General features: G+C 50.9%; 1 protein-coding gene across 1 annotated transcript; it reads right to left on the reverse strand.

Moving 5' to 3' along the window:
• Positions 1-24680, reverse strand: Plekho2 (pleckstrin homology domain containing O2). The gene is made up of 6 exons (XM_038322568.1): positions 24550-24680; positions 17920-18069; positions 8578-8694; positions 4931-5035; positions 2751-2849; positions 1-1197 (listed from the first exon to the last, which is right to left on the reverse strand). Exons 1-6 carry the CDS (start codon positions 24559-24561, stop codon positions 196-198), a joined length of 1485 nt encoding a protein of 494 aa, XP_038178496.1. The 5' UTR covers positions 24562-24680; the 3' UTR covers positions 1-195.
• Positions 24681-24824: the final 144 nt, after the last annotated feature.

Below are 24824 nucleotides of genomic sequence, written 5' to 3' on the forward strand. Positions count from 1 at the left end.
GCCCACCCAGGTAGCCCCAGGTGATACCTGGCACCACTAGCCAGGATAGGGTAGAAAGGACATCAGGAGCTTCAAGTCCTGGCCAAACTTGACGACTCCGATGTTGTGTCCACAGCCTGTGCTGTAGCTCATTTCTTAGTAAGGCTAGGCAGTGACGTGTGTGTAGGTGAGCTTAGTGCCTTGGGCTCGGCAGGCCTAGGGTGCACTTCTCCTGTAGAGGGTCACCAGCTCCTTCCGTTTCTGCACTAGCCCAGGCACTTCTTGTTTCAGCTCTCCCAAATCCCTCATTTCCTGCAGGACCTGGGTAGCCTGCCTCAGCTGCTCCACAGCCTGGCTGAGCAACGACTCGGCACACACAGGTTGTGGTTCGCTGCCTAGCACCTGGTTCAGCAACTGCTCTGTCTGTTTCGAGGCTACCTTCACTTCCAGCTGGGCCCGATACAACTTTTCCTTGGGCAGCTGTGCCTGCCGAGGCCCGTCTCTGAGTAGGTCCCCAAGGGAAGAGGAGCGAGGATGAAACTGGGATGGCAAGTCCCAGGAGGGGTGTGCTGGGGCTGCTGTTGTCTCCCGTGGAGCAGTTCCAGGGGTGCCCATGGCAGACTCTGAACCGGCATCCATGCCATTCACAGAGACCTGTGTTGAGCCTGGGGCAGTGGTCTCAGGAGGCTTAGAACTCTGGGATGGACCAGAAGCATCCACCCCACTAATACAGGCCTTCATCTTCTCTGAAAGGATCTTGGGAGGGGGTGCAGGGGGCTTTTTGCTCTCCCTGGGGGCAGTCTCTGGAGTCTCCGAGGAGGGCACCTTGGGCAGCTGGGCACTCTCAAGAGCAGAAGACTCCTCTGGACTGGGGCTCTCCCAGCTCACCTTCAGTTTCTCAGACAATGTGCTATTAGGGAGCCTCTTAAAGTCACTGTCCTCCTCTGCTGGGGTCTCCGCATCCTCTGGACTCTCAGGATTGGCCTCGGGGCCTGCTGAGACGGGAGTCGGGACTCTCTCTCCTGCAGGAGTCTCCATGCTGTCATCAGCGCTGGAAGTCTCTGGTACCGGGGAAGGCTTGGCAGGAGGCATGAGAGCCCGGGGTGGTTCCTGGGGCTGAGTTTCATCCACTTCACTGACAGGAGCAAACACTGGTGGTCCACTGTCCGGGACATCGAGGTCCAGGCGCAAAAGCCCGTCAGAAGCCGCACTGGCTACCTGGTGTGAGGGTGGTATCCAGGTGTCATCTTGGATGGCCACCGGGTCAGATACAGGTTCCCCCAAATTGCCTACTCCACCTAGAGACCTCTATCCAGCCTTTCTGCCCTTGACCTGGCCTGATGCTGGGACCTTCCTCACTGTGCAGGGACCTTCCAGGGAGCTTCAGAGGTCACGAAGTTGGGCTGAGCAGGAAGCCTCTTCCAAGGTCCCTCAGATGGTATGGGAGTGGGGTGGGTGGAGTCCAGGCTAGGACTCTGGCACACTTTTGCACTCACCACACGGTATGGCCAACACTTGGGATCACTACTGAGGCAGGGCCCTCCCTAAATTCTCAGAGTCTCTTCTCTAAGGCTGGGTTCAACCTCCTGCACATCCTCCCCTTGGCTAGCCCTTCCTTTCTTTCTCTGCGACTCCTTTCTCAGCTGACAGATAAGAGGAAGCTATCTCACATTAGAACAAGCCTTCCAAGGACCCTGTGTCCTTCCGGCCTGTGGTTCTCTGCTTTGGAGGCCCCTGCAGCTCTGTCCCTGGCAGCCCTAAACTGACTCCTCTGTGAAGATATTCTGCACATGTGACCACTTTCTTTCCCCGCAGTTCTTCCCTTGCTATTGCGGCTGCCAGGTCCTGTGCTGATGTTCCCAAATCCTAAACTACCCAAGACCACTTGCTTCTGCTAGTGTTTCCTGACAATCTCTGTACTGGCTACCAGCCCTCTCCTTGTCAAAAGCCTTCTCTCCCGTGGCAGCCATTGCTGATAGCCTTAAGTGTCTTATTTGCTCAGCATTTTTTCCTGGCCTTTAAAGTCTCTCCCCGACAGTTCTACAGGTTTTTTCGAGGCTACTCCTTACCACTTCCCCTTGCCCGGACCTTTTCCCAAATCGCCTATATCTGGGCCTGTGACATCTCTTGCTTCCCACTGTGTATTAACAATCCCTTTCTCTTCCTCTTCAACCCCTAACAGAGCCTGGAATCCTTCTCCCTTCATGTCTCCCTCCTTCAACCCAAATCCACCCTAAGGATCTCAAAGAGATCTACGGAACATTTCTTCAATCATATCCCCAACTCCTGCATCTAGGCCTCCATAACTCCTCTCCCTTTGTGCCCAGTCTCACCCCCAAACCAACTGAGTTCCTGCTAATTCCTTCAACAAGGGTCCCTCTCACACCCACCCATCAACTAACCTGGTGCTGTTGGATGTCAATTATTGCCAGCTTCAACTGTAACTACTCCTCCATGGTCCCTCCTGCCCCAGTCTCCTCGAGTTGTCCCTTTACTGAACTAGTCACAGCTAATAGGAACAGGCCTACTCTCCTGCTGGAAGACGACCTCTAAGTCACAGGGACTAGCTTCTCCAGCCTGTTTCCTCTCTCCAAGTTCACTGTGTGAACCACAATTGGAAAAGGGCCCAAACATCTCTGCTGTCCTTCCTAAGCACATACCACTTAGCAAACCCCAACTCCGGGTTAGCCCTGAGTGTCGACTGCCCCCCTAAGGACCTGGAATCCCAGGTCCACTGACCTCCCATTATTCAAGCCAAGTGAAGGCCTTACCTCCTTTAAGTGGATTCTTGTTGGTGGCCGGCGCCGTTGACCCCCATGAACCCGGTTCCGTGTCACATGCTCGAGGGCACAGGTCTGGTCTACTTTTACCTGGGAAGGAGTTAGAAGCAGCTGAGTCCCTGCAAGGTCTTGGGAAGACAGGAAACACTCACTGCCCAGATTCATAGTCAGGGTCTGCACTTAGCATCCTCACTCAGCAGGGTCAGCCTCCTGCCCACGTGTGTCTCCCTACTGTGACCTCCACTCCTGTCTGTGTCTACCCTGTCACTGGTGTTCCCTCTGCTGAGTGTGACAATTCTCATTCTCCGCAGCTCTCCTTCAGCTCAGTCTAGCACACATCCCTAAGCAGCCCCAAGACTGCTCGGGGGCTCAGCTGGGACAGGAGGGGAAGCCAGATCAGGACCCTCTGGGACCTAGCACGCATCAAAGTCTTGCCCTGACCTCTCTTATTCTTACTCTCCTAACTCATGCCCAGGCCAGGAAAGGGCACTGCCTCTATGGCTGGGTCTGGCTGTGTAGAAGGCAGCCTCTCTTCCCTGAGTCAGGAAAGGTGGGCTCATCACATGGGAGGTCTGGACTCTGAATGCTGGAATGTTCCTGGGAGGGAGCAGGACTCTTATTCCACTGAGGAACAGAGGGAACCTGCCAAAACTGCCAGAGACCTGTGAGGCCATGGCTTCTGTGGCCACTTTACCATCCATGTGGCCCACCATCCCTTCTCCCATATAGAAACATTGTTTCCATACAGTGAAAGGCTGAGTGTGATATAGTAACACCGTTGAACACACAGGACTCACAGGCTGGGACAGGGCAAGGAGGCGTCTCTCAAGTCTCATCTTCTGTCATCTAAGTTTGTTTGTTTGCTTTTTTGTTTTTTGTTTTTTGAGGGTTTTTTTTTTTTTTTTTTTTTTTGGTTTTTCGAGACAGGGTTTCTCTGCGGCTTTAGAGCCTGTCCTGGAGCTAGCTCTTGTAGACCAAGCTGGTCTCGAACTCACAGAGATCCTACTGCCTCTGCCTCCCGAGAGCTGGGATTAAAGGCGTGTGCCACCACCACCCGGCTGCTTTTTTGTTTTTTGAGACAGTTTCTCTGTGTAGCTTTCGAGCCTTTCTTGGAACTTGCTCTGAAGACCAGGCTGGCCTTGAACTCACAGAGATCTGCCACCACCGCCTAGCACAAGCCTAACTTTTTAAACCACCATTACCCTATGGTGATGCACAGCACAGGGGCCTCAAGAATGAAGGTCATTGCAGACAAACAGGGAAACCCTGCCCAGCTCAGGTCCACGGGCCAACTGAAGAAGGAGCTCACGGACTAGGCAGTGGTGGTGCACTCCTTTAATCCCAGCACTCAGGAGGCAGAGGCAAACAGATCTCTGAGTTCAAGGCCAGCTGGTCTATAAAGCAAGTTTCAAGACAGTCCGGGTTACACAGAGAAATCTGTCTCAAAACAAACAAACAAACAAACAACATCAAAAACAAAACAAAACCAAAAAACAAAAAGAAAAGAAAAGAAAAGGAAGGTGTTCATGGGCTCTAAGCTCACCCCCAGCCCTCAGGCTAGGAGCTGCCACTGTTTACCCAGTGAGGCTGGACTGGAAGGACGTACAGACTGTGCAGCCAGTTAAATCCCACCCACTACCTACCTTCCCTTTCTTGGGTGATTGAGCCCAAGACCCTGTGCAGATGCTCTACCACAATTATGCTCGCAGTCCATGTACTTTTCAGTTTAAAATGAACCATTAAGGGCTGGGAATGTGGCTCAGCTGGTAGAGTGCTTGTCTAGCATACAGGAAGTCCTGGTTTAATCTCCAGCACCTCAGAAAACCAGGGTGGGTGGCACACTTGTAATCCCAGCATTTGGAGAACCAGAAGTTCAAGGTCATCCTTAGCTATACATCCTTAGCGAGTTCAAAACCAGAATGCACAAGATGACATTCTATCTCAAAGAAACAAACAAAAAAAATCTTCAATTTACTCATGCCTTAGTTTCTTTGGTAGAAACTGGACACTACCACTCACTTTGAAGGGCTTTGGGGAGATTAAATAAAGTAAGCCCCAGTGTTTGTAGCAATGATGGAGCTGAGGGGTGGTGTGGAATGAGGGGGGGACAGGCTTCCCCTAAACCGATGGGTCAGAGAACAAAGAACCCTCCAGAGCACCGCACCCCATACCTCATCAAAAGCCTTGTTCTTGCCCCGGTTGATCCCTTCGTTGAGGGCTTTGATCCAGGATTCCTTCTCTTCTCCGCTGGGGGCCTGGAATTTGATGTCACTGACCTGTGGGAGACAGGTGGGGAGGATGGCAGATATTTTTAGGGCTCACATTTGGGGTCTTTAGGAAGCCATTCCAAAGGGAAGCCTGAATGACCCGGAGCGGTTCTGACATCGGGCTTTAAGTGGGGAGGGGAGGCATCAAGAGAGAGGCCCCCTCCAGCAGGCAGTTCATCCTGCAGAAAGGATTCTGATACCGTCCTGCTTCATAAGGCTCTGTCTCAGGATAAGATGCATAAATAAAATCATGTTAAGTGAAGACCAAGCCAGAGACTGACTGCCCCCCCCCCCCCCCGTGAGGTACCTAGAAAAAAAAAACAAAGACAGAAAGTAGACCGGTGACCGTGAAGGACTGGAGACGAGAGAGTGGGAGCCAGTATTTAATGGATTTGGTTGCAGTTTCGTGAGTTTTAAAAGTGTCCTGAAGAAGGAAGGTGGTGATGGCACCACCTGAAGGGCGAGGCTAATGCTCTCGAATGGTCAGGAGTGAAGGTGCAAGTCATTTATCCCAGCACTCAAGAGGTAGAGACAGGTGGGTCTCTAGGAGTCTGAAGCCACTCTGGTCTACATAGAGTTCCAGGCCAGCCAGGGGCAGGGGCTACATAGCGAGACCATGTCTTAAAAAAAAAATTCCGTCGTCTGTGTGTTTGATCTTATACAGGCTGCGGGGACTCTGGTGGAGCCTGGAGCTCCCCAGTGCGGCTGATCTGGCTAGCCAGCTTACTTTAGGGATTCCGCGTCTCTGCCTGTCGTGCACTGGGGTCACAGGCAGGGTACCACACCCACATGGGTTTCACAGGTGTATTCAGATTAGCAGTCGGTCCTTTACCACCGAGCCACCTCCCCTGCGACAAAATTGTTTTAAAAAGATGTATCTAGGGCTGGGAATGCTGCTTAGTTATTAGTTGAAGCCCTGGCTTCAGTTCCCAGCACCATATGAACCAGGTGTGGCTGTGCAGGCCTGCAGTCCCAGCCATTGGGAGACAGAAGCACAGGCAGGATGTTCAGAGATCCAAGGCCAGCTTGAATACCCAAGACTGTCTCAAAAGAAAGTACCCAAGGAACTAGATCTGGAGCTGAACAGAAGGCGAGCGAATAGCACCCCAGCCTTCACCTGGACAGTCTTACTTTCTCATTCATGAAATGGGATAACACAGTTTACTACAAAGCAATGCTGAAAGAATTAAACATGATCAGAACTAAAGCCCGGCACACAGTAGGTGTTCAGTAAGTAGTAGGTGAATGAAACAGCACATGAATGAGCCCGCCTAGGTTCCTCCCCTGGCCCTGTTTCTGGGCGGCTGCCTACTCTCTGACCTCAAGACGCCGTAGTTCTCTGTTGGTGTGGCCCGTTTGCCCATCCCCCGCCCTGGTATTAGATAGCGCCTCCTACCACTCTGCCAGTCAGTTATGTAACACCACAGTACAGTGCACTTGGCCTGCCCCCATCAGCATCCTCATTATATAACTTCCTCCTGGCAGCACCACCTCCTCCTCATACAGGACCCTAGGTCCCCCCTCCACGCTGGCCACAGCCAAATGCTCATTTGCATGACCAGGCTAAATTAGATCCTGGCAGCAGGTCTGCAGTTAAGTCAGAACCCTAGGGCACCTTGGCAGCTTCCTCTCAGCCCAGCCTTCAGGGCTGCAGGGTCTCAGGCGAAGGCTACAGGGCATTTGGGGACTACAAAGCCCACCCAATCCTGTGAGATGCCAGGGGTCTCGACAGCCCTTCTGACCCCTGCTGCCACACCTGTTAGGGGGTTCAGAGTTTATGGGGCCCCCTCCCTGGTACAAACTGGCATCTCAAAGTTGAGAAACACACATTGAAGTCAGTAGCGCCCGGAGTGGAGCAGGGAACGGTCAGGCGCCGAGTTCTCTCTTCGTAACTCTGGTCTCAAAGGGCTGAGAACAAAACTACTGGACTCCGTTGCCCCTTTTCCACTGGCCCAGTGCGCCAGCCACAGGCTGCAGGGAGGGTACTGGTTCCCTAGGAGAGATATGGCCTCAGGAAAAACCTACTGTGCTGGCCAATGGACTCACAGGGATGAAAGAACACAATGTCTGGGGATCCAGTTCTACCATAAAGTACTGTGTGATCCTGTCTCAATGAGCTCCGCATACCACAGAGATGACTGTCACAGGGACAACCAGAATGGACACCAAGCAGCTATGCCTGGTGGGTTCAGGCTACAGCTCCATGCCACAAGCCCCCTGAAGAAGCTCTAACAACACAGGCTCTAGCAGGAGAAACCATGCTAATAAGAAGGGCTACAGAAGAGAAACCCTGTCTCAAAAAACCAAAAAAAAAAAAAAAAAAAAAAAAAAAGAAGGGCTACAGAACAGGCAGCCAAGGCCTGGGAAAGGGGGAAGGGCAGAATGGCAGATAGGAAAAGGGGGGAGGGGAAGAGGAGGCCGGAAAGAGGAAAGGGCCAAGCTGGCCGAGATCAGCAGGGCAGCAAGGCCTAGCAGTGGCCACCCTGCTTCCTGGCAGCCGCTGTCTGTGACCTCATGGACAGGGGCGTGGGGATGAAGCAGCAGGGGGAGTGGAGCACGCAAGACACTGGAGTCTTTGTTTATTTGATTAGAAAGGAAAAAAGGCAGCCTCAGGACCAGACAGCCAGGGTCATGTGACCTCCTGGCCAGCTAGAGGCCACAAGGAAGTTGGGGAACACCCAGGGTGATGGGAAAAGCAGGCAAAGGAGGAGGATGTGCGCGGCCTCTGGGGAGCCCCACTCTAGTGGGGAATGATGAGGGTCAAGGGCCCTTGAGCAGGAGTCTGGTTGTATCTTCGTCTCCACAGTTAGCACAGCTGGCTCCAGTCCATCTCCCAAACTGTCCTGTTCCCATCCCCCAGAACCAGCCTCAACTCTTGGAAGGGTCATGGGTGGAGGAAGGCTGCTACCACAGAAGCTGAGAAGCTGCTGTACGGACGGGCTCCTCTGAAGGGGTCCTACTCCTGGGTGACCCACCCAGCACACAGCACCGGCTGAGTCCCAGAGCTGGTAAAGTGGGTGACATGGGCAAAGGACAGAGATAAAGCCTCCTGTCACCCCACATCCGCAGAAGATACACACACAGTGGTCCTGACATGGCTAAGTGGTATCCGCGCATAAGGAAGTGCACATGTATGGGCAGACAAAGGTGCCGACCTGTGTGTACTTTGCCCTTCTCGAACACAGATGCATACTTTGCTTAGAAGGGCAGCAGGTCTCTAGGACAAGAAAAGGCTTTCAGGGCCTGGAAGACCATTCTCTTGTTCTCAAAGTACCCTAAACAACAGATACCAAATGAACCTGGGCCCCAGCCTTGACCTTCAGGACACCATAAACCTGACCCCGTCCTGGTGATACATTCTTGAGCGGAACAGACTAGTGGGGAACGCGCACTGTAATCTCTTCCAGCATCCAGGACTACAGGGACCACAGAAGTGTAAGTCTCAGTCTACCTAACGGAACCTGCAGGCTGCCTTCTTCCCCGCGCTAATCCGCTAATCTTCCCAGGCAGATCCTGGCCCGCAGGGAGGCAGCCTTCAGGATTGCCCCTACCTTGTTCCCCGGGGATCGCAGCAGGATAAAGCGGTGCTTCCGCTTGAGGACGGCACGAAGGTCCTGGCACTTCTCATAGCTTCCAAGTTCCACCGTCTCGACACACTTCTGCTCGTCCTGGAGAGAGAGAGAGGCAAACAAAGTGGACTGATGAGAGCCAGATCCTCTGAGAGCCTTGATCACTGAATACACATTCCAGACTCTGATCCTACTGGGCAGGAACACCGCATCACCAAGATGTGGTATTCAAACCCTGGCAAGGAAACAGTGCCAGCGTGTTTTGGCGGCACTTGTCCACAATGTTCACCAAGCGGATTAAGAAGCGGAATACAGCCAGGTGGTGGTGGCACATGCCTTTAATCCCAGCACTTGGGAGGCAGAGGCAGGCGGATCTCTGTGAATTCAAGGCCAGCCTGAGTTCCAGGACAGCCAGGACTGTTTCATAGAGAAACCCTGTCTCGAAAAAACAAAACACACATACACACAAAGAAGTGGGATACACAGTAAGGGGTGGGTTTGTGCCAAAGGATTGGGTCTAGTGGGCTTAAGACAAGAGGCAAAAATAGGAGAAGCTAGGGAGGTTTAGAAAAGGATGCAGGCACAGTGGCCAGACAGAGATCTATGGAAGAGGAAGCCTAGAAGAATCCAGGATGACATGAAACACAGTGAGAGGCTTCCCATGAAGAGCATGAACCAGACACATGGGCTCACAAGCCCTGACTTCAGCCCAGTGATCCTGAGCCAACAGGCTCCCTCACTTTACATCTCCCCATTCTGATTGCTAGCTAGGCAGAGGGGCCTCTCACCCCAGGCAAGAGCATAAGAACACCCCCAACCCCCACCCTCTACCAGCCTGTCACTCCAGCCTCATCACTATGTAGGCCAGTGGCCAAACAGTGCCTGGTCTCCACCTCAGGCTAGTTGTCCTGTGACGGAAACATTCCATCCTTCGGGGGTGGGGGGAGCTCCTCAAGCAGGGAGGTAAACAACAACAACAACAACAACAACAACAACATCAAAAAGACTTCAAGATCTCCCTGAAGATGACTGGGTTCAGAAAGCCCCTTCCCTGCCATGGTAAGCAGAGCCCAGCTGCAAAGACCCAGACAAACTGAGCTGCAAAGAAAAGCTACCTGGGAGAGGTTTAGGCCAACTGAAGCACCCAAGGAGGACGCTCTCCAACCCACTATGCTGCTGCTGTGCAGTGTGCTCCAAGTTCCCAGCTTTTGTGAGCGGTCACCCGTGCTGGGTGGGCTGTGGTGATGCAGCTGTCTCTGAGTCATTTCTGCTCCTGTAAGTGACCTCGAACCCATGTCCCTGTAAGTAACTCCAATAAAACTCATTGGTTCACCAAGCTGGATTTTGGTGGTGTCCGTATTTTGTCTGTCATGGGTTTCCTATCTGGGGTGACTAGATGAGTGTTTTGTTTCCCCAGGAAAATTTTTGTCACACAACACCAGGCTGCCTTCTAAACTTCCTGCCTGCCAACCCTGACACTAGAAGGTCTTGGGCATAGGATACCTCTTGGGCAAGCTGCCTAGAATAAGCTCTCCCTTAAAAGTGGTTAACTAGTTCATCTTCTGACCCAGTTGGTACAACTTCCTGAGAAGCAAGCAGGCCGTGTGTGTGTATGTATACATACATACATACACACACACACACACACACAGAGAGAGAGAGAGAGAGAGAGAGAGAGAGAGAGAGAGAGAGAGAGAGAGAGAGAGAGCACTCTGGATGGCCATAAATTTGCTGTGTAGACCAGGCTGGCTTCAAACTCACAGAGATCCACCCGCCTTTACCTCCTAAGCAATGGGATTGAAAGTGTACACCACACACATACACACATGGCTGCATGAATGATGCTTCTTCTTCTTTTCTTTTTTCTTTTGAGACAAGGTTTCTCTGTATAGCCCTGTCTGTCCTGGAGCTCGATTTGTAGACCACGCTGACTTCACAGAGACCCACCTGCCTTTGCCTCTCAAGTGCTGGGATTAGAGGCATGCGCTACCACCAGCCAGCTTGATTGATGCTTCTTTGGTTGCTCTGTGCCATTGGCCCTCCCAGTGTAGGATCTAGTGCTCTCAGCCTCTGAGGGCCCCTATCACTTACTGCCAGGGTCATGCAAACATCTACAAAAGTACTGGCCAGTGCATCCAATGCCACTTGATAACTTGCTAGGAATGCAGCTTCGTGGGTACCTTCTGATCCAATCATAAACTTGGAGAGCATGGGCTGAAAATATGAATTTGTTTGTTTGTTTTTTGTTTTGTTTTTCAAGGCAGGGTTTCTCTGTGTATCCCTGGCTGTCCTGGAACTTGCTCTGCAGACCAGGCTGGCCTCAAACTCACAAAGATCCACTTGCCTCTACTTCCCAAGTGCTGGGGATAATGTGAATTTTAACCATCACTCCAGGTGACCCTGGTGTAAGCAAACCCCTGAGAACTCTTTCTTTATGCCAGACATATTCAGTCTCAGCAGCCTTGAGGCTTTTAATAACATCCAAATCTGCTAAAGGCACTGCACACTTTGGCCACAGGACAGAGAAATCATGGAACTAAGCAGGAGGCTGCCTCCCAGCTGGCTAGTTTCCATTGTGCTGGAAGGTGTTATGCAGACTGCCGGGAGAAAACAGTCATCAGTGGTTTTTCCCAGCTAGAAACCTGCAAGTGACAAATGCATCAGTCTGGCAAGATGCGCTTGTTGGTGCAACAGAGTCACAACTGTTATGGGTACAGCCAACTTCTCTCTGACCAGATCTGAGGCCTGCCCTACAGAAGAGAATTCTTGGCTGCTATTACTAACCTATCGTGTTCTAGAGAGGTGGCTCAGAGGTTAAGAGCAATTGTTGCTCTTGCAGTTGCAGTTGCTTGAGTTCAGTTCCTAGCATCCACGTGATCTTTCATAATCATCCGTAATTCCAGTTCCAGGGGAGGCTATGATAACTTCTTCCGACCTCCAAAGACACCAGGCATGAGTGTGGCGCGCGCGCACACACACACACATAGGCAAAACATCCAAGCACAGGCCGGGCGGTGGTGGCGCACGCCTTTAATCCCAGCACTCGGGAGGCAGAGGCAGGCGGATCTCTGAGTTCGAGGCCAGCCTGGTCTACAAGAGCTAGTTCCAGAACAGGCTCTAGAAACTACAGGGAAACCCTGTCTCGAAAAACCAAAAAAAAAAAAAAAAATCCAAGCACATGAAATAAAATAATAAAATTAACTCTCTCTCTCTCTCTCTCTCTCTCTCTCTCTCTCTCTCTCTCTCTCTCTCTCTCTCTCTCTCTCTCTCTCTCTCTCTCCAGAATTCCTTGTCCTGAAACTCACTTTGTAGACCAGGCTGGCCTCAAACTCACAGATCCTCCTGTCTCTGCCTCCAGAGTGCTAGGACTAAAGGCATGTGCCACCACTGCCTCACAAAATAAATCTTAAAACAACAATAACAAAAAATAAAATAGAATAAAAAACACCTGGTCAAAGACCATGTTGGGGAGGCCCTAACTGGGAACTTACTACTATTGCTTCCCTAATACCTTTTAAATATATGCTTATAACTCATAGATTAGTGCTGCTCTCAGCCTTGGCCGGAGAATTTCTGTTTACACCGACGAACTTTAATGCAGAGAGTCAAAACTGATCAAAGTGTTTCAAGAATGACTAACTGCTGAGTGCTCGACCCTAAACAGGACATCTCCATCAATCCCTTCAAGGAGCAGAGAGCATCGTGGAAATGGGGGTGGAAAGAATGTGAGAGCCAGAAGGTAGGGAGGAGAGCTGTGGAACACTGTCTCCTGGACACGATCCGACTGCCGCAACCATCCGTTCACAGCAGCTGTGGCTACCTTTATAAGACTCCCACCAACATTCTGTCATGGGTGGGGAGGAGCGCATGAGCCCCCACTCAGCCCTGAGGGGCTAGGGCAGCCAATGATTGCTGAGGAAGAAGGCATTTTCCTGGTGGTGTAATCATTGTTAACATCCCCTTGCTTAAGTAAATGACCCTGTACTTATGGCCATGTAAACAACCCTAGTTAAATGTAGTGGGGACATACACACACACACATACACACACAAAATATCGGGTATGATGGTGACATATATAATAAAATATATATATATATATATATGTATGTATGTATACACACACATATACACGTACTCACAGAGCCAGCAAGATGGCTAAGTAGGTGCACTGGCTGGTTTTGTGTGTCAACTTGACACAAACTAGAGTCATCAGAGAGGAGGGAGCCTCAGCTGGGGAAATGCTTCCACGAGGTGCAGCTGTAAGGCATTTTCTCATTTAGTGATCAATGGGGTCAGGCCCAGCCCATGATGGGTGGTGCTGTCCCTGGGCTGCTGGTCCTATAAGAAAGCAGGCTGAGCAAACTATGGAAGTCAGCCAGTAAGCAGCTCCCTTCCACGACTTCTACATCAGCTGCTGCCTCCAGGTTCCTGCCCTGTTTGAGTTCTTGGCCTGACTTCCTTCAGCAATGCTGAAGTGTAAGCCTGATAAACCCTTTCCTCCCCAACTTGCTTTTCGATCATGGTGTTTTGGCGCAGATAAGGATGGCAGATAAAAGTTCTTACTGCCAGACTTGATACCCTGGGTCCAATCCCCAGAACCCACACGGTGAAAGGAGAGAAGTGACCCCTCAAGCTGTCCTCTGACTGCCACAATACAGTATGGCACATGTCCCTCCACCCCACAAGTAAATAAGTAAATGAAAAGGCAAAAGGACTTTTATAGGAACCCCCACACTCAGATAACATCTCAGATCAATGTTAGGGTGAGGCTCAGACCTCAGTACTTTTTTCTTTTTTGGTTTTTCAAGACAGGGTTTCTCTGTGTAATAGCCCTGGAACCAGCTCTTGTAGAGCAGGCTGGCCTCGAACTCACAGAGATCCTCCTGCCTCTATTTCCCGAGTGCTGGGATTAAAGGCGTGCACCACCTCCGCCCTGATGAGCTCAGTAATTTTCGAGGAAGATGGCTGTATGGGTAAGGTAGCTAACCACTGACCTGTTTTCTCCTCAGCCTCTCAGGGGAAAAGGGACTCGATGGCCAGGGCAGCTTGCTCACTCTGCCCAGGTGCCATCAGGTGTCCGTTCCCATTTTTGCTTCCATGCATCTCTTTAAGCCCTGATCCTTAATCCTGTTCAGGTTCTTCCATGAAACATACAGACCAGAAAAATTCTTCTATTCTGGGAAGCTCCCCTGATAACCTGCCACGATCCCCCAAATCTTAGTGCTCTTGTGTCTTACCCACTACGGGGGGGGGGGGGGGGCATGCAGACACCTATAAAGCACTTGCCAATTACCAGGCTAGATGCCAGGAACGCTGAGCCTCGACACAGAAGATCACAGTTCTATCTCACCCTTGGCCGGCTCTCTCCGAGTCTCTGTGTCTGGCTCCATATGCTCCCCAGCGGCACGCCACAGGAAGTAGCTCTCAAGAGAGGAATACAGGGGTTGTAGCTATAGCTCTATAGGGTGCTAGAACACTTGTCTCGAATATACGAAGTCCTGGGTCTCTTCCTCAACACCACACAACCCAGGCATGGTGGCTGTCTTAATGGCTGACAACTGGATGGGGCTCACTTCTCTCCTTCTACCATGTGGGTTCTGGGATCAGTCTTGGCAGTTGTCTTAGTTTATCATGTGACAGACACCATGACCCAAAGCAGCTTGGGGAAGAAAGGGTTCATTTTATTTTACAACTTGAAGTCCATCATCCAGGGAAGCCAGAGCAGGAACAGGAATCTGGGTGTAGGAGCTAATGGAAGCCATGGAGGAGGATGGTTACCTGCTTGCTCCCCATGTCTTGCTCAGCCTTCTTTTTTTTTTTTTTTATAGCACCCAGGACCACTAGTCCAAGGGTGGCACCACCTTCTGTGGGATGGGCCCACCCACATCAATAATCAAGCAAGAAAAGGAACCACAGGCTTGCCCATAGGCTAGTGTGGTGGTGGCACTTTCTCAGCTGAGAGTCCCGCTTTCAAAGTGACTCCAGCCTGTCAGGTTGACATAACAATTAGCCAGCACAGCCGGGCGGTAGTGGCGCACGCCTTTAATCCCAGCACTGGAGGCAGAGGCAGGCGGATCTCTGAGTTCGAGGCCAGCCTGGTCTACAAGAGCTAGTTCCAGGACAGGCTCTAGAAACTACAGGGAAACCCTGTCTCGAAAAACAAAAACAAAAACAAAAACAAAAAAACAATTAGCCAGCACAGTGGCACACACCTATAATCCCAGCACTTGGGAGGTGGGGGCAAGAGAATTAAAAATTCAAGGACATCCTTAGCTAGTTCAAGGCCAGGTGGAGTAACACAAAACCCTGCCTTTAAAAGCACACACACACACACACACACACACACACACACACACAAGAGTACCAGTTTGCCAGAATGGTGCCCAGCCTAGAGTAAGACCTTGGCATCCAGGAGAAGCTCCAGCAAAAGTTCCACACCCACACCTACCCAGGCTCCCCAGTGGACAACTACCAGCCCAAACGCTCCCTCTTCTTAGGAACAAATTCACTCCATCTTCACTACCCAGCAGCCAAAGGCTGCCTGGCTTGGGACAACTCAACACCGAAGTGCTGAATCATCCAGGGCCTTCTGCAGTTCAGAAAGGATAAAGCAGGATGCACTGGGCGGGGGCAACAGTTTTGGAACATCAGCCTCTGACAGCAGAGAAGCAGCCAAGAGCCGTCTGCACTCGCCTAGTTCCTTACATCAGAAAGAGGAATTGAACTAATAAGCATTTCTCAATTCCTTCTCCTGAGCCAAGCTCCATCCCTGGGTGCTAAGTTCTTGGAATCCCATTTAAGTTTTTCAGAGTGTTTTTTTTTAAAGTATGATTTGGATTTTTCATCTTTAGGGAATGTGAAACCCTGCCCGCTTCCCAGCTGTGGCCAGATGTGGAAAGGCAGTCTAGGACAAGTATGGCAGCGCCTGACAGGCTGACAGCTGATAGCCTGTCACTCAGCTACTGTAGCAGCTGGCACTGGAAAAAAAAAACGTATCAACCATCCTCCCCCTTTGCTTTTTCTAATAAAAATACCCCTCGCCTGCCACTTTCCCAGCTGTGCCACATCCTAATTTGGTAAGTGCGGAACATCTGGCTGTCTGCTCATCGTCATTCCTTACTGTTCTCCCACGGCTTCTCCTCCGTCATCCAGACTCCTGGGGACTCAGCAGGGCAGGCAAGGTGCTTTTCCTTCCTTCCTTTCTTTTTTGGAGACAGGGTTTCCTCTGTGTAGCTCTGGAATTCATTCTATAGACCAGGCTGACCTCAAACTCACAGAGATCGCCTGCCTCTGCCTCCCAAGTGCTGGGACTAAAGGCGTGTGGCTGACAGGAAGCTTTTCAAAGGCAACTCCTTGAAACCCTTAGATCAGGCTACTTGTGCTTTCGTGGCCCAGGGCACTTAGGGATGTGTGAAGCTGCCTTAAAGGGTCTGAGAGAGGCTGATAGGTAAGGTGCAGGCTCCTTCTATCTTCACAGAGTCTATCTATGAAGACATACAGTATTACCCCATTCTCAGCCAATGGGCCTCTGGTAGCCTCAACCCCAGCACCAAGAAGAATAGCCACCTTTCCTTCAAGTCTTTGTGTAACAGCATCTCTGATGCTTCCTTAATTAATAATTTTAGCTTTTGTTTTGAGACAGGGTCTCACACTATAATCTAGACTAGCCTCGAATTTAGGGCAGTCCTCCCATTTTGCTGGGATTATAGGTGTAAGGCTGTCAATTTTAGTGTTCTTAGGTTGTCCAAATCTTAAGCCTAGGAAGGGGATGAGAATCTGAGTGTAACCCCAGCACTTCTGCCATGGGATGGGAAACAGCGACCGGAAAATCCCCAGGAGGTGGTGGTCCAGCTAGCCTTGAGTATGCAGACAAGAGACACCCTGCCTCAAACAAGGCAGAGGTGAGAACTGACACCCAAGGGCGTCTTCCAACTTCCATAAGTGTGCCTTGACACATACAAGCCCTCACAGATGAACACTTACGCATACACATGTGTTGTGCACATGTAAATGTATAAAGAAATAAATGTTTAATAAGTATCAACTGTTAGCTCAGTGTTAGAAGAGAGGAAGGTTGCAGCTTTTCAGCCTTTGGAACAGCCAGGCAGTTATAAAGTCGGAAAAAGGACTTCAAGCCTCAGTGCAAGTTTCTAGTACCAATTCCAACTGGAAAGCCCTTCAGGCGACATCTGCTGTTGAAGGCGGCAAGGAGTATTTAACATTTTATTTGTGTGTCCTTTCATTTGTCCTCTCTGTATCGTCCTGGCTGTCCTGGAACTCTCTATATAGACCAGGATGGCCTCCAGCTCACAGATAAACCCCCGCCTCTGTGAGTGCTGGGATTAAAGGTGTTCACTATCACTCCTGTCGTTTATTTAACATTTTAAAGTTTTTCAGCCAGATGGTGGTGGTGCATACTTTTAATCCCAGCACTCAGGAGGAAGAGGCAGGTGGATCTCTGTGAGTTTGAGGCCAGCACTCAGAAGGCAGAAGCAGGTAGATCTCTGTGACCAGCTTGGTCTACCTAGGGTGTCCCAAGCCAGCCAGAGCTGAAAGGTGAGAGCTTGTTTCAATAAATAAATAAATAAATAATAAAAAAAATAAAGGGGGGCCTGGTTAGATGGCTCAGCAGTTAACATTGCTGGACTCACAAAGGACCCAGGTTTGGTTTCCAGCACCCATATCACAGGCATCTGCAATTTCAGTTCCAGAGAATCTGAAGGCCTCTTCTGGCCTCCCTCAGCACTATACACAAGGTGCACATTTATTCACATAAATGAAAATGCTCATACACATAAAATAAAAGTTATATTTTTTTTAAAAAAAGTATGAAGGCTAAGGGTTAACTAACATTTTTTGTGCCAATGCTGACTGAAACATCTTCTATGAAACTTTGGCCAAACCCAGGAAGTTCCAGCGTATAGGTAGGTAGTTGAGGAGACTCAGTACAACATGCACAGAGGGCCACAGACTCCCCATTCAGGAACCCTAAGTTTGAAGTATCACCCCCATAATACACACAGAGACACAAAGGAGATAAGAGGCTTGCCCAGGGTGACACAGCATGTCAGCGGTGAAGTGGGTGGTCAGTGTGACAGCACACGCCTCTAATTCTAGCACCCTGGGGCAGAGGCAGGTGCATTTCTATGACTTTTTAGCCAGCCAGCCTGGTCTGCATAGTAAGACCCTATCTCAAACCAAACACAAAGGCAACCAAATCAAAAGCAAAATGGAACGAGTCTTCCAGCCCCAGTCTTAGGGTCCTCCTGCTGGCCTGCCTGCCGCGCTCTGTCTCTGCTGTCAGGGTCAAGCAAGCCCTCACCTCATTCTCGTAGACCAGCAGCTGGGCTTGGCAGAGGAGCAGGTAGCGGTCTTTCCATAAACCCAGGAGCCCTCCACTGCTCTTCTTGATCCAGCCAGCCTTGTCTGCTGTCCGTGCTCCACGAGGCTTCTCGCTCCCCTCCTTCATACTCTGTAAGACAGTAGAGGACACATCATGAGGGCTGCGGCCATGATCACAGATCACACAGGGGATGCGTCTAGTGTTGGGTACATCATCCTACGTGAAGCTTCCTCGGGAGCCCGCTAGGTGGATATCAGAAAACACAGCAGTAGTAACAGCCACCACCTTACACGTGAGCCCTGAACTGTGTACGTCACACACAGCTGCACCTAACTTTTATAATTGCTCTCCAGTACGGCAGCCACAGTCACAACAGTCGCAGCAAACCGAAATTCAGATCACGTGGCTAGAGAGAACCAAAATCCAAAGCAGGTCTCTCTGAACTCATTTTCTTCCCACTCCTGTGCCTCCCTGTGCTTATTAAACTGGTGAACAAATGTATTGAGCCCATATAATGTCACATGTCACCGGAGAGAGAACAAAAGCAATACAAGCTTCCTTCATCGAGTACACAGTGGGGAGATGGAGCAGCTAAACAAGCAAATGCCCAGGAATGCACACATTAACTAATGGGAGCAGGGGAGATGGCTCAGCGAGTAAAGGTGCTTGTCACCAAACCTAATGACCCGAGTTCAATCCCCAGAACCCACAGGGTAGAAAAAGAGAACCAACTCTCACAAGCTATCTTCTGATCTTCATATGCGTGCACGCATGCACACACATACACATGTGTACATACATGCACACACACAAACACACACACAAATGTAATAAAAAAAAAAAGAAAAGGCCACAAGCAGGCATGGTGTAAGAGGATACTGGGGACCTGGTGGCCCAGAAAGGCATTCTGAAATAGAGGATGTCTAAGCCAGACCTAGAAGTACAGGAGGACCAGTCAGTGTAAGGCACTTTCTCTCTCTCTCTCTCTCTCTCTCTCTCTCTCTCTCTCTCTCTCTCTCTCTCTCTCTCTCTCTCTCTGTGTGTGTGTGTGTGTGTGTGTCTGCCTCTCTCTCTGTGTGTCTCTCTCTGTCTCTCTCTGTCTCTCTCTCTCTCTGTGTGTGTGTGTGTCTGCCTCTCTCTCTGTGTGTCTCTCTCTGTCTGTCTCTCTGTCTCTCTCTCTCTCTCTCTGTCTCTCTCTCTCTCTCTCTCTCTCTATCTATATCTATATCTATATCTATATCTATATCTATATCTATATCTATATCTATATATATATATATATATATATATATATATATATATACACACTTTCCTGGCTTTCTAGAGACTCCAATCCAGCTTCCTGTCCTGAAGCAGGGGACTCCTTAGTTCTCATCCCCATGCCAGGGTAGGACTGTGGGGTGGCTACTTCTTCTGATGAGCACTCTGGGAACTGTCTCTTCAATCACAGGCTGGTATTAAGTTCAAATCATTCTGTAGAAGGTAGCTACATGGCAGCCTCAGGGTCTGTCATGTCCCATCTACAACCTGCTCAGATGGCTGGGTGCTAGGTACACAGGAACACACATCTACACGCCTACCCGATGGGGTCAGATTCACCCCTGAGTCCTAAGCACTTAATCTTGTTCTTTGATACCTAATGAACGCCAAAGTTCTATCTGTAAAAATAAAAAGTTAAATATACCCTATTTCTAACCACTGTGCTGAACTTAGAGGTTCCTGGGGTACTGAGCATGCCAGAGGGTGGCAGAGAAAGGATCAAGAGTGCATCAGAATCGAGAGGACATTAGAAGGAAATCGACACCGACTAATTTCAACTACGTTATAATTTACATAGAGCTCCAAAAAGGGCCCCATTGAAAGGCACGCCTCTCCCCAGAGATACCCTGTGGCCACAGATGTCTTTGGAAGGACAAGCCCAGGCAGATGTAAGTGTGGTGAGCTGTCAGGAGCTGGGCAGGGCCTGGCTTCTGTGTTATGGCAGAGAGGCTCCAGCCAGTGACTCTCTATGGCCCTTCTTCCTCCTGGAACTCCACACAGTCTGCTTCTCTGGGAGCGTGGGCCACGTCACACAGACCAGAAGGAGATGGAACAAACGACTCCACTCCTTTCTGTCTCGGTTTGCTCACCTGGGAAGCGGAGATGCTAACAGTTCCGGTATAAGTAGGAATCCATTTGCTTTTCTGCCTTTTGACTAAGACCAATATAGAAATAGGATTCCACAAAGACAGGAGACTTTGTTTTGTTTACTGCTGTGCTTAGACAGTGCCTGGCACACAGTTCAGGGCTTGATACACATTTGTTACTAAATGAGAACAAGGCACACGTCCTAGCATACCTTGAGCTTAGTAACTCACTAGCAGCTGTCACTCTTGTTACTCTTGTTCTGCCCATCACTGCCAGCCCCCTCCCCTTTGAGTCTCAGGGACCTCTCTCTAGATCTGGTTCTCAATTTAGAACGAGAGCTGAGCTATATCTGCTGGTCCCACACCTCCAGGAATGTGGGATATCCCTTCTGGTCTTCTAACTTGGTGCAAGAGAAATGGGGAAGTGGGCTGGTTCCAAATGATCTTCCCGGATGCAGGAATGAGGAAGTGAGGAGGCTGACAGTAGCCACCCTGCCAGGGGAAGGAGGAAGAGACTTCAGGGCCCTTGGACAATAATGGGAGATTCTCCCATTCAGCCATGTACCCAATTGCCTCTCCCGAGCCATTGCTCACAGCATGCTCTCACAGGCTGGGGAGCGTTCAGGGACCTAAGTCTCTCAGTGACCCAGGCAGGTTGCCACAAGGTCCAGGACTGGAAGAGAAGAACTACAGAGTAGGAATCCCTATGCTCACATTGTGTATGTGTGCATGCGCACACACGCGCACACACGCACGCATGCACGCATACACACACACACACACACACACACACACACACACACTCTACTATCAGCACGCCAGCACTCCTGGCCACGCCCTGGGCCCTGAGCTCTCAGTGTCTCCTGAACAAGGTTGTGGGGACTGTGGAATGTGAAGCTGCTGTTCACATTGTCCATCTCTGAGTTCCAAGTTTCTCTTCTGATTCCAGGGAGCACAACCCACCATCAACCCTTTAAAAGGGATCTCATGCCCCTGCCATCTCCTCTACCTGCCTCCTCCACTGTCTGCTATGTAAAACTTCACATCAGCTGGAAGCTCTGGGGGCCAAGGCTGGAACCTAGGCCTTGATCGCTGTCACCTCTGGACGGGGAAGGCACACCAGTGCCTAGTGAATACCAAGACTATATGAGCTAGGGAAACCAGTCCAAGGTCTGTAAGGTGGGTGGGGACCAGTATGGACGGGGCAGGAGTGTTAGAGGAGGTTAGGGAAGGGAACAGTTGAGGGTTTGCAGATGGTGTTGAGGCAAAGCCCAGCCATCCTACGGGAGGCCTGGCTAAATGCCAGGGTCCTACTTGCCTCCACCCTCCACCAAACTCCCTCCCTGCCCCCTTAGACCTCCTCCCACCAGGGGTCTGGCTACACCCCAGTAAGTTTTAACATGGCGCCCCTCCCCTTGGCAGGGTTCACAGGGGAGGTTTTGTCTTGCTCAGCCCAGTCTCTCTAGCTCCGCTCTTCTTATTGACCAGCTGACCACTGTTTCTGTTCGTCCTCAGCAGGCCTTCTCTTGCCTCCTGCAAGCAACTCCTGACGTACCCCATGGTATCAATCTGGCTTCCTAGGCCTGACATGGGAGTGTATCAGGGCTATTTTTTCAAAAAGCAAGGAGGAGAAAGAGACAGGTTACCTTGACCCTGAGTAGGACAGAGAGACACAAAAAGCTACAGTAAAGTTACAACAGACAAAAGAAACCTTGTTGGCATGGCACAGGGCAGGCAGCTTGCGATGACTTCTGCCCTTTGACTAAACCCAACTCCAAGACAAGCATGATGGCAAATGCCTTTAAGCCCAGCACTTAGGATGCAAAGACAGGAGGATATCTGAGTTCAAGACCAGCTTGGTCTGTATAGGGAGTACTAGGCCACCAGCCAGGACAACATAGTGAGACCCTGTCTCAAATTAAAAAAAAATGTTAAGGATGTATTCTATCAGAGGCCTCGAATGAAGCATATGGAAAAAAGGAAAAAATACTGCCCCTGCCCTAAGGAACCATCTAGGTTAATAAAGACAGTACACGGCCTGCCTGAGGGAAGCTTTAGGAGGGTAGGTGGCTATCTCCTGCTTGAGGGAGCGCTTGTCTGTGGGGAAATTCATGGCACTTACCCTGAGAGAGTCCCCCATTCTAGCCTTCTGCTGCAACAAGGGCCTGGGATTGATACAGAAGTTCTTTCAGAAGGCAGGTGTACGTGGAGAAGTAAAGGCAGAAAGGCATCAAAGGCTTCCCACTCTTGTGGCTCTGGAGACGTGGCTCAGAATGAAGAGCACTGGCTGCTCTTCCAGAGGACCTGGGTTCGATTCCTGATACCCACATGGCAGCTCACAAACATTTTTAACTCCAGTTCCAGGATATCTGGTGTCCTCTTATGGCCTCCAGAGACACCAGCCATGCAAGTGGTTTACAGACATGTATGCACACAAAACACCCATGCATATAAAATAAAAAAAAAATAAAAAAACACTTCATATTCTCAATACTTTTGCTACAGAAGAGACAAAGCACAGCAGAAAGTGCGAGAGGTTGGCCCAGTGTCATAAAACCTGCGACACTGCCACGCCTGTCTCAGTAATGGTCAGGGCAAGTGGGCAGTCTGGAGCCAGGAAAGGGGTGGTTTGGGGTGGGCAATGGGGCAGAACCAGGGAGGCCAAGAGCTAAGGTTTCTAACCTTACTCCAGGGCCAGCAGCAACACCTGCTGATATTTTTGGTTTTCAAAGCTTTTGCACACACATTATCCGATTTCTGGATTCCCCTTCCCTTCTCATTTTACAGTTGGGAAAATGAAGACCAGAAAACACAGATAGACAGATGCTAGAGCCCAACGCAGCACTTCTCCAAGCCTCAGCCTGACAGGGACCACCATCCTACATCCTACACAGAGGCCAAGGGAGGCTTGGCCCCAGGGGTCCTGGGACCCAGGAAGTGCAAAGCAGCAGGGAGGGAAGCGGCTCTGTGAAGGTGAGGTGGAAAGGTGGCCTGAGGGTCAGTGGCCATAACTGAGGCATTTAAGAAAAGGATGGACACAGAGGCATGGGGAAACAAGGGGAAACTGTTAAGAAGGAAGCAACAAGAGTTAGGGGTGCCAAAGAGAGGACAGGCACAGAGAGCTCCAGACTCTGCGGATGAGGCATGGGGTTGGACGGGGAAATAGCATGGGCAAGATGTTAATGAGCCGGATAGCCAGGAGTTTTTGGTATCTGGAATCAGAAAGCAGCAATGGTAGCAGTTCTGAACCAGAGGGAACACAGGGCAGTGCTGAGCCCAGGAAGCCCCAGGAGGACTTCCTTCAACTGGGGACCAGAGCAGATGAGGAGATGGAGTAATCCTGACCCACACATCCTCTGGGAACAGGGGAGGGGCCTTGGACAGAGAGCACAGCCATTGCAGGAGGGGAATGGAGGGGCAGGCAGCAGCCCCACCCGTAACAGCAAGAGAAACCACAGCAAAACAGTGGCCTGCCTTTGCCCCTGACCTGGACCCACTCTTAGTGCAGGGACCACAATCGAACCATCAGGTCTAGGGGAGGAGGTTAGGCCCTGTGTTTTATAGAAGAGGAAACACAAACTGAGAGGGGAAGTGACTTATCTACCATCCCACATAAACTCAGGGTCCAGCCTACAGGGAACAGAGCCTTGCTGCTCCGGGAAATACGCAAGGGGACACTGACAGGAACGCAGGCAGCTGAGCTCACTGAAGGCACCTCAGCTGGCAGGGTGGCTCCGGAGGGGAAAGCTTCATCTTTCTTCCCCACCCTTCAAAAGATAAGAAAGTCTTCCTTTTACTCATTTCATGAGCATGCAGCAGGTGACTGCTGTGTATGGGAACGTTGGATAACGGGAACGCTGCGAGAGCAGAGGGCAGAGGAATCTCAAGGGGCATGGCTGATCCAGCCCTTGCTTCTGAGGGAGGTAGCTGACCTGACCCTTCAACTAACATCCTCAGAAAGACAAGGGCAAAAGCAGTGGGGACTCTTGAGAGATTTACACATGGAAGACAAAAGCAATTTCTTCGGCCCTGCCACCAGGCTCCATTACAGTCTCATTCCTTGAGACAGTGACCTAGAACCCCTAAGAACTTCCCTCCCCTAACACACACACACACACACACACACATAAGCAGTCTGACTCCTCAGGAGTCTTGGCAGGCAAGAAGTCAAGAAAGGGTGTAACGGGATTCAGACACAGCAATCCAGTCTACTTTCAGCAAGTCACCCAACTCCCCAGGGCCTCAGTCTCCCCGCCAATCCAATGGGAATCATGACAGGCACTGTTCCCAGCTGGTGAGAAAAGCCCAAAACATAACGGAGGATGCTGTCGGCGAGATGCAGGACTAGACCTCCACCCCGCCCCTACCCCATCGGTCCAGGCTCTGCCTGAAGGAAGGAAGGGAAAGAGTGTGCAGAGACCCATGCAAGTAGAGCGGGCAGGACCCCAGTCCAGCACCCTGCTCCGTCTGGCTCAGCCCTCACCTCCTCCTCCATGGCGAGTCTGTGAGGTCGGCCGTTTAGCCGCTTATTGCTGCCCGCGCCGCGCGAGCTCCGCTTGCTCCATCTATGCGCAGCCGGGCGGCGGCTTGCTGTTTTCTGTCCCGCCGGCAGCCCGAGGCCCAAGAAACTTCGGGGGGCGGAGCCGGGGCCGGGGAGGGGCTTCCGGGGGCCGGGGGCGGGGCCGGGGAGGGGTGCAGCGACCCCCAGCCCCCGCCCGCAGCGCAGTGGAGGAGCGTGGCCGGGTGGGGGTGCAGGGG

Source organism: Arvicola amphibius, chromosome 3 (genome assembly GCF_903992535.2).
Source record: "Arvicola amphibius chromosome 3, mArvAmp1.2, whole genome shotgun sequence".
Classification (NCBI taxonomy): domain Eukaryota; kingdom Metazoa; phylum Chordata; class Mammalia; order Rodentia; family Cricetidae; genus Arvicola; species Arvicola amphibius.

What these genes read in the sequence shown, in the direction of transcription:
- Plekho2 (XM_038322568.1), bottom strand. An exon ending in TGCTGGTCTACGAGAATGAG is followed by an intron (nt 8,695 to 17,919) that starts GTGAGGGCTTGC and finishes CTCTCTCTCCAG; the next exon opens with GACGAGCAGAAGTGTGTCGA. An exon ending in TGCGATCCCCGGGGAACAAG is followed by an intron (nt 5,036 to 8,577) that starts GTAGGGGCAATC and finishes TGTCTCCCACAG; the next exon opens with GTCAGTGACATCAAATTCCA.